Here is a 16,166-nt window from a genome sequence, read left to right as displayed (position 1 = left end):
GCGAGGTCAGGCTGCCCCGCGCGGAAGAACCGCCCCCAGCGGCTGCCCTGCCGCCGCGTAGCAGAGGATCCCAGGCCCCGCCCGGGACGGCAACCGCACCATGGACTCTCAGCGCCCCGCTAATTCCCATTTCTCCGCCAGCTCCACCAGTCCCGGCGCCGTAGTGCTCCTCTACGCGGTAGGCTCCTCCTGGGAGGTCGAGGACCGGGCCAGAGCCTTGGGAAAGAACCTCCCGGAAGGTCGAGGGCTAGCTCTCCCGGCTCTTTGCCCCTGGCCCAGAGGAGTAGTCCCGAGACCCCTCTTTGGATGAGGTTAGGTACTTGTCTTGGTTTCCCCGGCAACGCTGTGCAGCTAAGCTCCTCTGTAAACGCGCGTTGCTTTTGCAAGTTTCCATCGGTGGTAGTTCTTCGGCTCCTTTCCACACGTTTCGTCCCTTTATCCTCTTCAAACCTGGACACGTGTACGTAAGAAGGAGAATTGGAGGCTCCGGTATTTGGCGAGGGCGTGTCCGGCACAAGGAGAAACTGTGTTTCACACCCAGCCAGAGTGGCCCGCGCGCGGCTCCACATCCGCCTTCAATGCTGTGACATTATTGGGAGAAAAGTGTTCAGTTTATAAGTGAGGGTAGTATTTGAGTCTCTAAGACGATTTAGAACTTATGAAAGCTTTCATTGCCTGCTTTTGTCTTTTCGTCGTTGCACTTTTTCCACAAGTCATTTTGGAAGACAGACAACCAATGCCATTCAGCCTCTCTCCAGCTTGCTTTCTCACCCCCAAACCCTTCTTCCTCTTTGGCCCCTCCCTCGCGCAAGAGAACGTTGGTCGCTCAGTTTTCATAAAGAAATTGCTAGGTGGAAGGTTTATATCTCTTGGGATTGCACAGTCCCGGGGCAACTGATAAGGTTTTGTTTTTAAACTACTAGATTAATTTTATCTACTTTAGGAGGAAATAAAATAATGCATTTTAGAGGCATTTTTTTATGTCCTGGCATCTCCAAAACCTTACTCTCTCATTAACCTGGTCACTCCACAGTTCTGTGGTGAAAAGATTTCACCTTTGTTATCTAATTTGCATTCCAGAGCAAGCATGAGAGGAAGGAGGCTGTACAAATTCTATTCAAATTAAGTTGCTGTTTTGGTCCTAAACTGGTTTGTGAATTGATTGGAATTTTCATCTTGTATATTAAAAAAGGAGTTGATTTTTTACTTCTTTTAATGATTCTTGAATGATCAGAACTTTTGTCCACTTTTTCATGTGAAAGCCTAAGGCAGTGGCATGGGAACCCTCTCCTTTCCAGTAGTTCCTGCTACTGTTTGTGACTGCATAGCCTTACTTTATGATAACCTTTTCTTACTACTTCAGACTGCCCTTCGGTACTCACCCACACAATTATTGTGTAATACTTTCTGTCTAACCTGAAAGTAGTACTTTAGAGACATTTAAGATACCGATGATTGCAGCAAATATTAGGAGTGCCTGCAATCTCCTAGTTACTATTCTCAATGTCTAAGGTACTTATAGGAGTTACAGACCCAGCCCTTTAAGGACACAGAAGTCATAGAAGTAAACAAATAATTGCAAATAAATAGGGTAAGGGCAGTGACTGAAGCATGCACAGCATGTGGGATTAAAAGAAAGTGGTACCTGGTTTGTTTGGAGTCAGAGAAAAGTTCTAAGAAAAGATTCTACCTGAACTCAGTTTTTGAAGTGTGAATGGTAGATGAGGGAGACATTGATGTAAGGAAAGCATTTGTACATGTGCAGGAACTGGTTAACTAAGGTGATATGGGAGGCAAAACTAAGAAAGTAGGCAAAGGACATTTCCTCAAGGAGTTTTATATATCACCTTTGCATACTCTTAAGGATAAAATTTTAGCTTTTTAGCAAACTGTTCATACTTAGATAGTCTAAGACTACTAGATGTCTGTCATGTTTATCTGTGTAGGTAATCTCTTTTAAGTAGAAATTGTTGAAAGACAAATCAGGGTGAGGAAGAAATCTGACGGATAATCATGAAGGTAAAGTAGGATACTGTGGCAGAAGTCCAGAAGAACGGAGAAGACTAAAGTAAGGCTGTGGTAGTGAGGCTGCGAAGAAGGAAGGTCAGTGAATATTTCTGTGGTACTTAGGACAGTAAATCATCAGCTCTTGGAACTAGTTTGATGTGGTGACTAATGAAGTTGACTATTGAGTTACTGTGATGTAGCATCTGGGCAGATGTTGCCTCTTGATAAGAGAGAAGAGGAGCAGGTTTAGTCAGGTAACATAACACTATCTATTTAGGATGTGTGCAGATTGAGATATGAGATTTTTAACTTGTGGGCTATCGTGTAATGGGTTAGTTACATCGTAAGTGTTTGGGAGAGCAGAGTTGGAAATATGGCACCAGACCTGAAGGTATGGCCTGAATAGATTTGGCAGACATCAGCAAATAGGTTGCATCTGAAGCCATAGGTGTGCTTGAAATTTTCCAGTGAGACATGGGATGAAAAGAAGCCCTGGCACAGTAACCCAGATTCTGGACCCCTGTTAGGAGTCAGAATAAAAGGTCGTCCAGTACCTTACAGTGCTCCATAAGTCTACACAGGATCTCTTGGTACTCTGTCTGTGCTCATCTTGCCACTGGGTTTCTGTCAGCCTGGTCTTCTCAGAGCAAGCACGCTCTCTCCCGAGATCGCTCAGTGTCACCTGTGTGTCACGGTGTGTTTTCTCAGAATATTGTATTGCTGGCTCTTTCTGTTATTAATATCCCAACTCACATATCTCCTCAGTCTAAAGTAGCTCCAGCACATCCCCATTAGGTGCCCCATTATGTGTGTGTTACCTTTGTGATGGTGTGCTATATCAGTCTCGTACTGGCCTGCTGGAGCTGATTGTTAATAAACATTCATGAAGTTTGCAAGCACATTGTTAAAATACATTAACTGTTATTAGAAATCAAAGTTGAATCCGGTACAGTGGTACAGGCCTGTATTCCCATTACTTTGGAAAGCTGAGGCAGGATGATCACAAGTTCAAACCCAGCCCAGGCTTGAACCCTGTCTCAAATTAAAAAAATAAAAAGGGCTGGATGTATAGTTCAGGGCAAAAGCCCTGGGTTAATTCACCAATATTTCCCCCCCATGAAAGATTAAGATACATAAATTTAGTTAAATTGTATTAAAAACAAAGGTAAATAGCACCCAAAACTTACAGTTTCCTACTTTGCTAGATTTTACCATTATCTGCCCTGGGAGGCTGTGTATCAAACTAGAGGTGGAGCTTAGAGAAGGAGTGGTTTATTTTGCCTCAGATTTTTAGCCTATAGCCCACTGGCTCCAGGGCAGGAAGGGATGGCAGAGAGACGTGGCAGAGGAGAGGTGCTCAGGAGCAGTGAAGGGAAGCAGAGTGAAGGGAGGAGTGGGGTGGCAGGGGAGGGCCTTCCAGGCCGTGCTCCCTAGGGATCCACTTTTTCTGACAGGACCCCACCTTCTAACAGAAAGTCAGCTATAAGCCACCATTGCCCAGTCACCCTCCAAAAACCCGGCCAATGAGTGTATGAGGCTCTTGGGGGCCAGGCTGTCTATATCTAAACTGAAACACTCAGCATATAAACCAGCGCCTGGTCGGCTCATGTTTACAGTGACTCCATGGGTGGGAATGGATCCTCCAGGGCAGTTAAGAGAGAGGCTCAAGGAGGGACTTGTCTGGCCACGAGTGGGAAAAGGCCTGCTGTACATATTGACATGGAGAGCGGTATTTCAGCTAGCTGTGCTTTTCTACTCGGGTTGTCCTTTCTGTTGTGTTCCTGAGTGAATTACCATGCAAGTGTACATGCTCCATGACAACAATTACTTCTCCAGCATGTATGGGGAAAGCCAGTTATAAGCAGTTAACCCAGCCCTGCCTGCAGTAGGGATCACTTGAAGTACCTTAAAAAAATTCTGATGCCCAGGCACTGCTCACAGACCTGATTTAACCAGGAATCTCTAGAGGTGGGATCTAGAATCAGTATTTTTTCTTTACATTGCTGTAGTTATTTTTATTTTCCTCAATTTTGTGTAATTATAATTTTCTTTCATTATTTGGTTCATTTTAGGTATACAGTACAGTTACATTCATCATTGGGATCTTGTACCTTTACATGATATATCTTGGTTCTTATTTTTTCCCCATTCCCCTGCCCTCCCTTTACCCCTCCTCCCTTTCCTAGTTACAAAGACTTTGTTTCCATTTTTTTTCTTTTCTCATATTTTTTCTTTTCCCTTCTTTACTTTCCCCTACCCTTCCCACTTCCCCACCCTTTTAGATCTTTTCTTCCTATTTCACATTATCAATTATACATTTTGAACCTTATTTACACTTTTTGTCTTTCACACCAGAGAAACTATACAGTATTTACACATGTGTGTCCTATTTATTTCACTTAAGAGTATGGCCTCAATGTGTATAGGATCAGTATTTTTGAAAAGAACCCCCAGTTATTTTAGTATACAACCTGGATTGGACATTGGATTAGAGCCACATTGGAGAAGTTTTGTGTTTTATCCTGTGACTACCAGGGAGCTGTCATCAGTGGGATTCAAAAAGTAGCTTCATTCAGTCATTTACTCTTTTGTTCTACAATGACTGAGTTCCTACTGGGAACAAAAGGTACAAAAATACATTAAGACATATTACCTACCTGGATAAGAAATTCACAGCCTCTTACAGGAAGCACCAAATACAGGTTTAATGAAGTGTTTTAGATTATTGTCTTGAAAATCCAATTATTGAAGAGAGGCTGGCCAGTTCAGTGTAGGTAAAGGAGCCAGAGAATGGTACACAGAAGAGGGAATACAACTGATATGTGATGGCTGAATGTTTTTCAGGTGAACGGTGGAGAAAGACATTTGTAAATGCTCTCTCTCAACAGCTGGTACTACCATGCACTGCTAATTCATAAAAGAGACTGTCTGTTTTGATTGTCACTATATCCCCAGCATGGATTACAGTGCCACACATACAATAGTGTTCATATGTTTGAATGAATGCTCTTCTCGGAGCAGCTTGAACAGAGACTGGAGAGCCCAGAAATGGTGCAACTTGCTTAGGGAGTTGCAAGTGTTTGCAGTGAGACTTAGGAGGAGAGCCTAGTAGCTGGAGATCATGAAAAGCCTGGAGTTGTGGCTAAGAGATGTGAACTTTGCAGGTAAAGAGAACCATAGAAGGGTTGCTGATGATTATATCTGTCAAGCTTTCTCAAAACACACATATCTGCTACTCTCCCTTACAGGTTCTTTCTTGTCCTAGGGACTCTCCTCTCTATATTCCCTGCTGAATATGCTCCTTTTCTCTTTCCATTCTCAGAATCACTAAATGAGAGGTTTTTAACATCTCTTTCAGCTTTTAGTTTGTTGCAGTCTAAGTTTGAGATGATATAATTACATATGGTATTACTTTATTAATGAGACTCATGAACTTTGGGGAGAGTCTCTGGCCTAATAAGCAAGAGGATATGATTGGTTATAATGACTGCAGTTTTACATGAGAATTGCAGCAAACATGGCCAGATGTTGGAACAATAAAGAAGAAACAGACTATTTCCTTAATTGCTTTTTGTTTGTGTGTGACATTTTGGATCGAACTGAAAGCCTTCACACTGATATACATCCCTAGCCATGTTTGTTTTATTTTGAGACAAGGTCTTGCTAAGTTGCCTAGGCTGGGCTCAAACTTCCTCAGCCTTCTAGAGTGCTGGGATTACAAGTGTGCACCACCACACCTGGCTGGATAATTGCACTTTAGTAGAGAACAGATGTGCAGACAATGACTGTGCATAGAATGCATAGTGTAATAGGTATGGTGGAAGGTAAAGAAATCCTAATGAGGAGGGGTGAGTAAGTCCTGTAGCGCTCAGGAGAACCTTCACAGAAGAGTGCTGCATAAGTATGACACTTAGAAATAAAGGGAGAGTAGAATTTCCAGGTGAGTTTCCAGGCAGGTGTGGAAAGTCTCAGGGGAATGGCTGTAAGGAAGCATACTAGGACCATACCATCCGCATGCCCACATGTTGCCAGCCATGGTGGCATTACCTGACACCATAAGTGGCCTGTATCTTATTCTGAAGGAAGTGGGGGTCATTCAGGTATTTTAAGCAGTGGATAACTTGATCAAAATTATGATTTGGAAAAAGTAGGATGGCAATGTACAGGATTGATTCAAAGGGTGAAGGTGAAGAGACCAGCAGGGAGGGTACTGTGGTAAAGAGCACAGATTAGGGGCCAGGCTGGGTAGTGCATACCTATGATCATAGCACACAGAGGCTGAGGCAGGAGAATCACCACAGACTTCTCAGAGGAGCTGGTGTGGGAAGACTTTTTTCTTCAGCAATTTTGCCTTTTGTTTGCATCATGTGGGCTTACTTTATTTGATGTGATAAAGGGTGTCTGATTTTTGTTTTGACTTAATTTTTAAAGCTAAGTAGAAGTAGACAAAAACGAGTTTGTCAGTGAAGTACATGAAACCTTTTAAAATTGATTTGATTACTCTAGAACTTAGCATCTTGTTCTCTGCTTTTTTTTTTGGACCGGGGATCAAACTTAGGACCTTATGCTTTCTAAGCAAGTGGAGGAACCACTGAGCTAAATCCTTGGCCCCACTGCTGTTTTTCTAAATTCTTAGAAAGATAGTAATCAGAAATGTGATGATAACTCAATATCATTATATTGGTCCTAATAATTATTATGTTTCTGTTTCTTAGTGTATGAAACTCTAATGTCAACACTCGGCTCTTGTTCAGATGCTGTAGGACAATGTTTTTCTAGACAAAAAAATGTATGAGTTGTTTTTTCTAAACTAAAACCTCACTTTTCAGGTTTGGGTTGCAGTTTGGGCACTCAGTCTCTAAAAGGTTCAACATCACTTTATAGAATAAAAGTTTTGGCAAACATAAAACCTTACCAATGTAGTCCCCAATCTGCTGCCCTTATTTATTTTAAAATACAGGCTCATTACTTTCATTTTGCTTTATCCACAGAAAGAGCTCAAAAAATGGGACGAGTTTGAAGATATGTTAGAGGAGAGGAAGCACGTCAGTGACTTGAAATTTGCAATGAAATGCTACACACCTCTTGTCTATAAGGGAATTACTCCTTGCAAACCAAGTGATATTAAAGGTAGTGTTCTCAATTCTGAAGAGATTCATTATGTCATTAAACAGGTAAGTGAGTCCTTCTTCAGCCACAACCAGACTTTTTTATTGTCACCAGTTCCTTCTGGTTTCTCTGAATTTATTTTGTAATCTCAAACATACCTTTTTAGGTTCAATTACATTCAACACTGATCAAACACCTGCCATATGTTTGCTTCCTTGCTGGGCAACTTTGTATATTTGGTCACGGCATGTAGTCCAGTAAGGAAGTTACACTGAAATATGATATAAGGCATGCTAGTGAGAGCCCAAGGTGCAAGGGATTCTCATTATTTACTATGAAAGTTAATCTGGTGTACGGAGTCAGGGGAGTGATTTTATTTTTAAAAGAGGCCAGAGAAATGATTCTGAAGTAGTTGAAGAGTTCCTAGCATGGCAAGTCACTTATTCTCATGGCTTCAACCTTCCTCATAAGAATTACTGGGGAGCTTTAAAAATCTCTGCACCCATGTCTTATCCCTGTTGGTTAAATGAAAATGTCAGAGGGAGCCTGCATGAGTAGTTTCTCAAAAGCCCAGGCAATTCCAAAGTATAGTAATATTTGGGAGCTACTGGCTTGTTTCCAGTATAGTAATATTTGGGAGCCACTGGAACTAAGCAAGAACCTACATTTTCACAGTACTGAAAGCAGTTCGGTGTGACCAGTCCAAAGCACAAAGCAGGGGTTTGGAGAGGTGGACAGAGCCATTCATGAAAGGCTCTGTAAGCCATATAGAGGAACTGGATTTTCTTCTACCTACTGTGCAAAACCACCATAAGCTTTGAAGATGGAGGGTTACATGATCAGAGGAAGTTCTGTCTGCCGTGTACTTGCAGTGACCTCCAGATGCTGTCATGATAGCCCAGGGTGGGGTATAGTCGTAGGAACAGAGAAATACACAGACTTCTGCGGTTTGAGATGTGGAATCATCTTTCTTAGTGATGGGGTGAGTGTGGGAAGGAAAGGAAAGAAGGATGATGGAGCCATTCACTGAGGTAGGAACTTGGGGGAGCAGGTTTGGAAGGAAGGAGAGTTTTTAGGATGTATGATTTCAAGACCTCAGAAGGGAGGTTCTGTAGACAGGATTAGAGCTTTCTGATGGGCAGCCTTCCATGTCCGTGTTCAAGTGCTTACACAGCCATAGGTCCCCATATGATGCGCCTTAGCCACCTGGCCTGATACCTGGTCCCTCCAAGGTCCCCATCTGCCTGGCTGTCGTGGCTCAGAATGGCTGGCTTCACTTTGTTAGCCATGGGCTCCCATTGCTCCATGGCACTGTTTCCTCTCTGGACAAAAGAGAACATACTCTCTAACGTGCTCCTCTAAAAAATATGTATTCCCTTCTTTTTCTTGCTGTGTTTGTTTTTGATCCTCTGTGAATGGTGTAAAGAAAGGCACATGTGCAACTTGTTAGTTTTTATAAAGGAAAAAAGGGACACATTCAGAAATGCAGTGTCCTTGCTTGGCTGCCCTACTGCTTTGGTTGGTCGTAGAGATGCACCTCTTTCATTCTCACTGTAAACAGAGCTGCTGCCCCTAGCCTCACCTGTGGATTGCTCCTGTCTCTGTGGGATCACTTGTGCTCAGCACCAGGCTGTAGATGTCCACTTGTGCCATAGTCATCTCTCAGTTTATTTCTGACCTCATGCAATCTGTTGGCTTCTTGTTGATGCAGAGGACAGAGTTGTTCAGTCTTCTCCATTTGGTGTGCATGCCCTGGGGTATATGTGTAGAGACCTTGCTTTTTTACACTTTTTGTTTGTTTGTTTTTGAGACAGGGTCTCACTATGTAGTTGAGACTGGCCTGGAACTCACTATGTAGCCCAGGCTAGTCTCAAACTCACAGTTATCCTCCTGCCTCAGCCTCCCAAGTGCTGGGATTATAAGCGTACGTCACCACTCCTGGCCTTCTTTACACTTTTAACTGAGTTTAATGCAGCTTATGGCCTCAGGAAAATTCTCCTATCTTTGCCTTCTGATTTCTCTCTTTGGACATTTTGCCTTGTTCTCCTAATCCTTTTGATTTGATTGGCCTTTAATATCATGGAGAAGCTATCAGTTTTCTCTGGTTAGGCTTATGTATAAGTGAAGTTTCCTTATCACTAAAGTCACCTGGAGAACTTCTGTAGAACATTATCTATGAAGCTGGGGATGTAGCTCAGTAGTATAATTCTTGCCTAGTGTGTACATGGTACTGAGTTCAGTCCCCAGCACTGCAAAAAAAAAAAATTCCTTAAAAAATTAACTACAGTCATGCGTTGCTTAAGAACTGGGCCTGTGAGATAAGACTATAAGAGCAAGAAGCAATTTAAATATGTTCAGGGACCATTTTCATCTCCAGAATTAAGGATTATTTTAATGTTACATCATTGCCTTTTCTCTTTTACTTTCCTTTTTAGTTTTATTTTAGGATTCCCTATTTTTAATGTTCATACGGAGATTTCTTTAACTGAAATACTGAATAGTTTCTTTGGTGTGAAAAACTATAATAGTACACAGGATCCTAATGAGATAATTAATAATGTGAAATAGGAAGTAAAGGGATAAAGGTTTAGGGAAAGTGGGATGGGTGGGGGAAAGGTAATAAGGGAGAGGAAAAAATATGAGAAACTGAAAAAATGGAAATAAAGTGTGTGTAAATGGGGAGGGGAGGAGGGGGTGAAGGGAGGGCAGGGACAAGGGGAAAAATGAGAATCAAGACCTATTATGTAAAGGTACAGAATCCCAATGATGAATGTAACTGTATTGTATACCTAGATTGTACCGATAAACTCAATAAGAAGAAAAAAAAAAAAGAACTGGGCCTGTGTTCTAAGAGATAAATCACTAGCCAATTTCATCACTGTAGGAACAGTGTAGGATATACTTGTATCAACATGGATGGTGTAACCTTCTATACTCCTGGACTGTGTGGTTCAGATATGGCACAGCCTAGGCCCATGATGAACAAAGCAATGTGAGATTGAATCAAACACAAGAGAAAATAATACAGCCAAGAGATCTGATTAGACATGCGATGTATGAGAGTGTCGCAAGCCAAACAGCATAATACTTGTTCTGTTTTGTTTTGTCTGTGGTGCTAGGAATAGAGTCCAGGACCTCACACATGCTAGTCAAGTGCTCTACTACTGATAGTCAAATGCTCTACTACTACTATACCCCCAGCCCCATGCATATTCTTTTATAGTATACTTTTAAAGAAATCATTAGTACTTCGTTCACTTCTTCCTCATAGTCTATAAATACACTCAGGGCTTTACTGCTCTTGAACTATACACTTAAAAATGGTTAAAATGGTAAATTTTATGTTAGATATATTTTAGCATAGTTTTTAAAAAGTGGGATGATAATAAAAATAAAAACAGATCCAAGACTTCCTGCTTAGGAAAGCCTTTGACCGTAACTGATAGCTTCCCTCTCATTCAAACTTTTAGTTATTCTGTGGTCACTGTCTTGTCTTCCCACCTCCTTGTTCATTCACTGTTCAGGATGTGTAGCTTGGTTATGGATTTGCTCCTAACTATACTAAGAAAATTTTCCCAGCCACTGCCACCATTGCTATTTTGGACAACCTGCAAGTCAAGTGAAGGAGCATAGATAAGAGGAAACAGTTTGTCCCAAGCTCTCCAGCTTGAGCCTTAAAGGATAAGATAAGGAGCTAGATCAGAGAAGCGGTTGCCCAACATTTGAGAATGGACCAAATACTATGGGATTGTTCATTTTATTTATTTTTTAAGATAGTGTCTCATGTAGTTCAGTATGGCTATGCACTAAGTAGCCCAGGTTGACCTCAAACTCAGAGCAATCTTCCTGCCCCAGCCTCTCAAGTGCTGGGATTATAGAAATGTGCCACCGCACCCAGCATTGTTTACTTGAAATGGTTAATTTTACAGTGCATGAATTTTACCTCAAAAGAAAAAACATCCGTTTTTGTTTTTGTTTTTGTTTTTGTTTTTGGTACTGGGAATCCAACTCAGGACCTTCTGCTTGCGAGGCAGGTGCAGTACCACTGAGCTAAATCCCTGGCCTACTTCCTCCTTGACTGTGTATAACTGGGTGCCAGCATTCTGTCCTCTGACCTTTGTGCTCATCCAAACACAGAGCATTCTTTGGGAAGCACAGATACTACACTATTTTTCACAGAGATGCCACTGCTTTCTGAAGTGTTCCTTTAGAGGACAATGAAAAAGGTGAAATCAGGCTTCCCTGAGAACATAAGCTGTGACTTGTTCTTCCCCAGACCCTTGGTAGCCCTAGCACATAATACATGCTTGTTCTCATTTCAAAAGATGTGGTATGCCATGTGAATAAGCAAAGCTCCAGCCAGGTTGTTGGCACACCCTGTAATCCCAGCGCTCAGAGGCTGAGGCAGTTCAAGGCCAGCCCTTGCTATACATAGTGAGTTCAAGGCCAGCCTGAACTATATAACAAGACCCTGTCTTAACTCCCAGCCCCTCCAAAAAAAGTTCCATAGTGAGATCTGCAATCATTCATTGCCAGCAACCTGTGCATCTGATAAAAGCTGAGGTTGATCACTTCACATAACCTTCATTTTTTGCTGCAGGGATTACCTTGTAACAACATCAGACACGTGAGGTGCAGCACCAATCCACAGGCAGGAGCTGCCAAGTTGAGGATGCTAGAGCATGGCAGCAGCCCATTTTAGAGTTTGGATGTAAAATTATTTTTATCAAATGGAATGGAAAGATGTTTTCTTACCTATAAAATGGAAAGACGATTTTTTTTTAAATTTCTGACCTTTAAATTCGCCTACCTAGGATCATTGATCTGTTGTTTTGGAAAATAAACTATGTCTTAAATCAAGAAGAAACACACCATCTTTGAGTTATGTAAATTTGGTCCATTTGGAGCTACTCAGGTCTGAATAAAAAGTTTCACTCTCTATTCCTCAGATTTATCACTGCTTCCCTTTCCTTTCAGCTTGCCAAGGAGTCCTCTCAACCTGTCGATGTCCTCCGAGAAGAAGCTTCTGAAATCTTGGATGAAATGAGTCACAAACTGCGTGTGGGAGCCATTCGATTTTTTGCCTTCACCTTGAGCAAAATATTTAAACAAATTTTCTCAAAAGTGTGTGTGAATGAAGAAGGTATTCAGAAAGTAAGTATTAATTCAGCTTCTCTAGGGATACTCAAGTTAAGGATGTCCGTTTCATTTGACAGTAAATACTTAGTCCCTAACCTTTTCATATGTTTCCTGATGCTTTTTGAATAGCAGGCCAGTCCTTTTCCAGCAGCCCTTAAGTTTAGGTTGAACAAAGTTGTCTCAGTGTTAGGGGTGGGTGCCTTTTGGCAGGAATGCCCTGAGACTGTTGCATTCTCTTCCATGCTTTATGCATCCAGTCAGAAGATTGCAGAGTCTGTCTCTGTGGTACTTGGTGATGTTCATGCTTATACTTTGGTGCCATCTGCTGGGCTTCTCCATTGTTAAAGTTGCTACGTTTCCTCCATAATTAATTGTCTTGTAGAGAAACACTTTGAAAATAGTTCAGTATCCTGTTTTTCATCCCACCTCCCCCACTAGTTTTGCATCCCCTGATGATTTTTGCTCAAATCAGTTGTTACTCTAATGATTGCCTGAAGATAATTCCCCCACTCCTATTGGTTATTTTATTATTAATTATTATTATTGCACGCTTGTAGTACATAATAATTACATTCATCTTGGGGATTTGGTATGTGTATATAACACATCTTCAAACATTTTTTAATTCCCTTCCCTCTTCTCAATCCCTCCTACTCCTGTTGTTTACTAGCTCACTTTTTACTAAAAGGAAAAGCTTTTCTCTGTGAACAATATTCATTTCTAAGTTTGGGAAGGATTTGTTTGTTTATTTATTTATTTATTTTCTGGTACCGGGGGTTGAACTCAGGACCTTGCACTTGTGAGGCAGGTGCAGCACCACTGAGCTAAATCTCTGGCCTTCATATCTATGTTTTAATGCTAGTTTTCTCCTAGGAAAGCACCTACCTTCATTTATTTGCCACCTTTCTCGTGACTACTCCCCCACCCCGTTTCCTTCTCATCCCCCACCTCCTTTTGGGTGGTGGTGGTACCGGGGATAGAACCCAGGGTCTTTGCCGTGAGCTACATCCCAGCCCTTTTAAAACATATTTTATTTTGAGGTTTGTGCTTGCTAAGTCACTAAGTTGCTCAGTCTGGGTTTGATCTCTTGAAACTCATGGTCCAGCCTTCCAGCATGCTGGGATTACAGGTGCATGCCGCCATGCCCATTTCCTTACAACATTTAAGATTTTTATTCATCTACTTTAATCATCTACTTTTCTATCAAGTATTTCTTTTTTCTCCTGTGACTCTTTGATATTACCAGCTCACTCTCTGAATCTGTGAAAGAATATTCAGTATAGTGTTTGGGACCAGGGGATATTGGCCATCTCTGTTTTAACTGATCACAAATTAGCTGCCTTGACTAGTCATATTTAGAGCTCAGAAAAAAAAGTAGTACCTGGTATCAGTAAATATATCCGAAGTTGATGGCCTAAAGAATATACCTGGAATCTCTGGTGTATTTCACCCAGCTCTGTTGTGTCCCTTCTTCCTGACAGGGAGTCCAGCGTGTGCCAGCCCTCCCATTTTGTCTAATAATTTATCTTTTTTTGAAATCTTCCCTAAGAGAAGCCTCAAGGATTCAGGCCAAGCAATGATTAACAGTTGACTCTCTAAGCTGGACTGACTTAGACTCCATCCTCAACTCTACCACTCATTGGGTACACAATCATTTGATAAATAAGGAAACTAAGGTTGAGGCCTTTTTATAAACTTGTGGTATTAATACACTCAAGATGACTGATACATGGAATGAGTACCCAACTAATATATATTAGTGATCATTGTTACTGTTATTCTGATCCATAAAAATTCACTTTTTTAATATCCTTGAACTGAGTGAAATTATTTAACAACCCTGAAACAATATTTATACTTTGTCAAAGCAATCAAAGTGTGGTAGGGAAGGCAGAACACTTGGTGAGTATTCCTTCAGAACACAGACCCCATTTTTCTGGCTTCTGACTTAAGAGATGATTTTAATAACATGACAACTGAAATGATTTTTAAAATGCAACATCTCTTTTAAGCTGCAGAGTGTTATCCAGGAGTACCCTGCTGTCCTGCTGCCCAGCCATCGCAGTTACATTGATTTCCTGATGCTGTCCTTCCTTCTGTACAGCTATGACCTGCCTGTGCCTGTGATAGCCGCAGGGATGGGTACGTACTGCTCTTCTGCTTTTCTGGCTGTACATATTGAAATTGTCTTCACTGCCATGGCTCAGACTCTGCTGGGGTGCTTGAAGATGATGTTGGAAACAGCCCCTCATCTTCCACAATGGTCTGGATAGGGCACATCCTTATTCCCTTCCTGTGTCTAGGCAGCTGGAGTCAAGCATAGGGCACATAGTTTTGAAAAAATGAGACTGCTACCCATGTATATTTCCTACTCTTTGCCTTAGGCAGGAACATAGCTATCACTCTAGGTAATCTCAATTCTTTGTTTTGTTTTTGTTTTTTTGGTACTGGGGATTGAACTCGGGTCCTTGTGCTTGCGAGGCAGGTGGCGGAACCACTGAGCTACATCCCCAGCCTCAGTTTTTAAAATATATTTTTATTGTGGTAAAACACACATAACTACAGTTTATCTTTTTTTTCCCCACAGTACTAGGTATTATGTGTATTGAACCCCATGGTCTTCTCACTGAGCTACATCCTCAGCCCTTTTCTTTGACACAGGGTCTTGCTAAGTCACTAAGTTGCCCAGGGTGAGCTCAAATTTGCAATCCTCCTGCTTCAGCTTCCCAGAATACTGAGTTCACCTGTGTACATCACTGTTTAAATTTTACCTGTTTTAGATTTTACCATCTTCACCATCGTTGGGTGTGTATATAGTTCATTGTTATTAAGTACATTTATATTATTATGCAGCCATCACTTTCTATCCCTAAAACTCTGTTCATCCTGCAAATCTGAAACTCTGCCTATTAAACAGTATCTTCCCACTCTGTTCTTCCCCAGGCAGCCACTGTTCTATCTGTCTGTGAATTTTAACTGCATGACATACTTCATATAAGCATCTATGGAAAAACCAGTATTTGTCCTTTTGTGACTTGTGTATTTCACTAAGTAGAATGTCTGTAAGGCTTGTCCATGTAGTGTGTGTGTCAGAAATTCCTTCCATTTCTGGTTGAGTGATAGCCATTGCATGGATGGAGCACATTGTGTTTATCCAATCATCCACTGGCTACTAGAATTGCTTCTGGGTTTTGACTATTACAGATAACAGTGCTGTGAACATGGAAGTATCCATACCTGTTCAAGACCCAACTTTCAGTATTTTTCAGTATATATAAAAGAACAAAACTGTTGGATCTCATGGTGACTTTATTTTTACTTTTTGGAAGAAACATTATACTTTTCCCACAGCAGATACAGTTTTACATTCACATCAACAGTTCACTAGCATTTGAATTTCTTTACCTTCTTGCCAACATTTGTTACTTTATGTTTTTCTCTTAAAAAAAAAAAAAAGCCATTCTAATGCATGTGACATGTTATGTTGTTGTACTTTTGATTTGTACTTCCCTGACGATTAGGATACTGAACATCATTTTGGTGCTTTTTGGCTATTCATGTATCTTCTTTAAACAAGTGTCTATTTGAATCCATTGTCCATTTTTTTTTAATCTTTTTTATTGAGGTTATTGGTACAATCTAGGTATACAAATACAGTTACATTCATCATTGGGATTCTGTACCCTTACATAATAGGTCTTGATTCTCATTTTTCCCCTTGTCCCTGCCCTCCCTTCACCCCCTCCTCCCCTCCCCATTTACAAACACTTTATTTCCATTTTTTCAGTTTCTCATATTTTTTTCCTCTCCCTTCTTACCTTTCCCCCACCCTTCCCACTTTCCTTACACCTTTAGCCCTTTACTTCCTATTTCACATTATTAATTGTCTCATTAGGATCCTGTGTACTATT

The 16,166-nt window shown here is 41.2% G+C and overlaps 1 protein-coding gene across 1 annotated transcript in view; it reads left to right on the top strand.

Annotated features, from left to right (window-relative positions):
* The first annotated feature begins 88 nt into the window (after positions 1 to 88).
* Positions 89 to 16,166, top strand: part of Gnpat (glyceronephosphate O-acyltransferase) — a 34,063-nt gene continuing 17,985 nt past the window's right edge. The window contains exons 1-4 of the mRNA XM_010621936.3: positions 89 to 178; positions 6,999 to 7,181; positions 12,094 to 12,270; positions 14,268 to 14,397. Of these exons, the coding sequence (XP_010620238.1) occupies positions 101 to 178; positions 6,999 to 7,181; positions 12,094 to 12,270; positions 14,268 to 14,397 (568 nt within the window). The 5' untranslated portion in view covers positions 89 to 100. The remainder of the gene's footprint in view (positions 179 to 6,998; positions 7,182 to 12,093; positions 12,271 to 14,267; positions 14,398 to 16,166) is intronic.

This window comes from Fukomys damarensis, unplaced genomic scaffold (assembly GCF_012274545.1).
Source record: "Fukomys damarensis isolate Sample0158 unplaced genomic scaffold, DMR_v1.0_HiC HiC_scaffold_10, whole genome shotgun sequence".
NCBI lineage: Eukaryota > Metazoa > Chordata > Mammalia > Rodentia > Bathyergidae > Fukomys > Fukomys damarensis.
The sequence above is the reverse complement of the archived record's forward strand: the minus strand, read 5'-3'. Positions and strand labels throughout refer to the sequence as shown.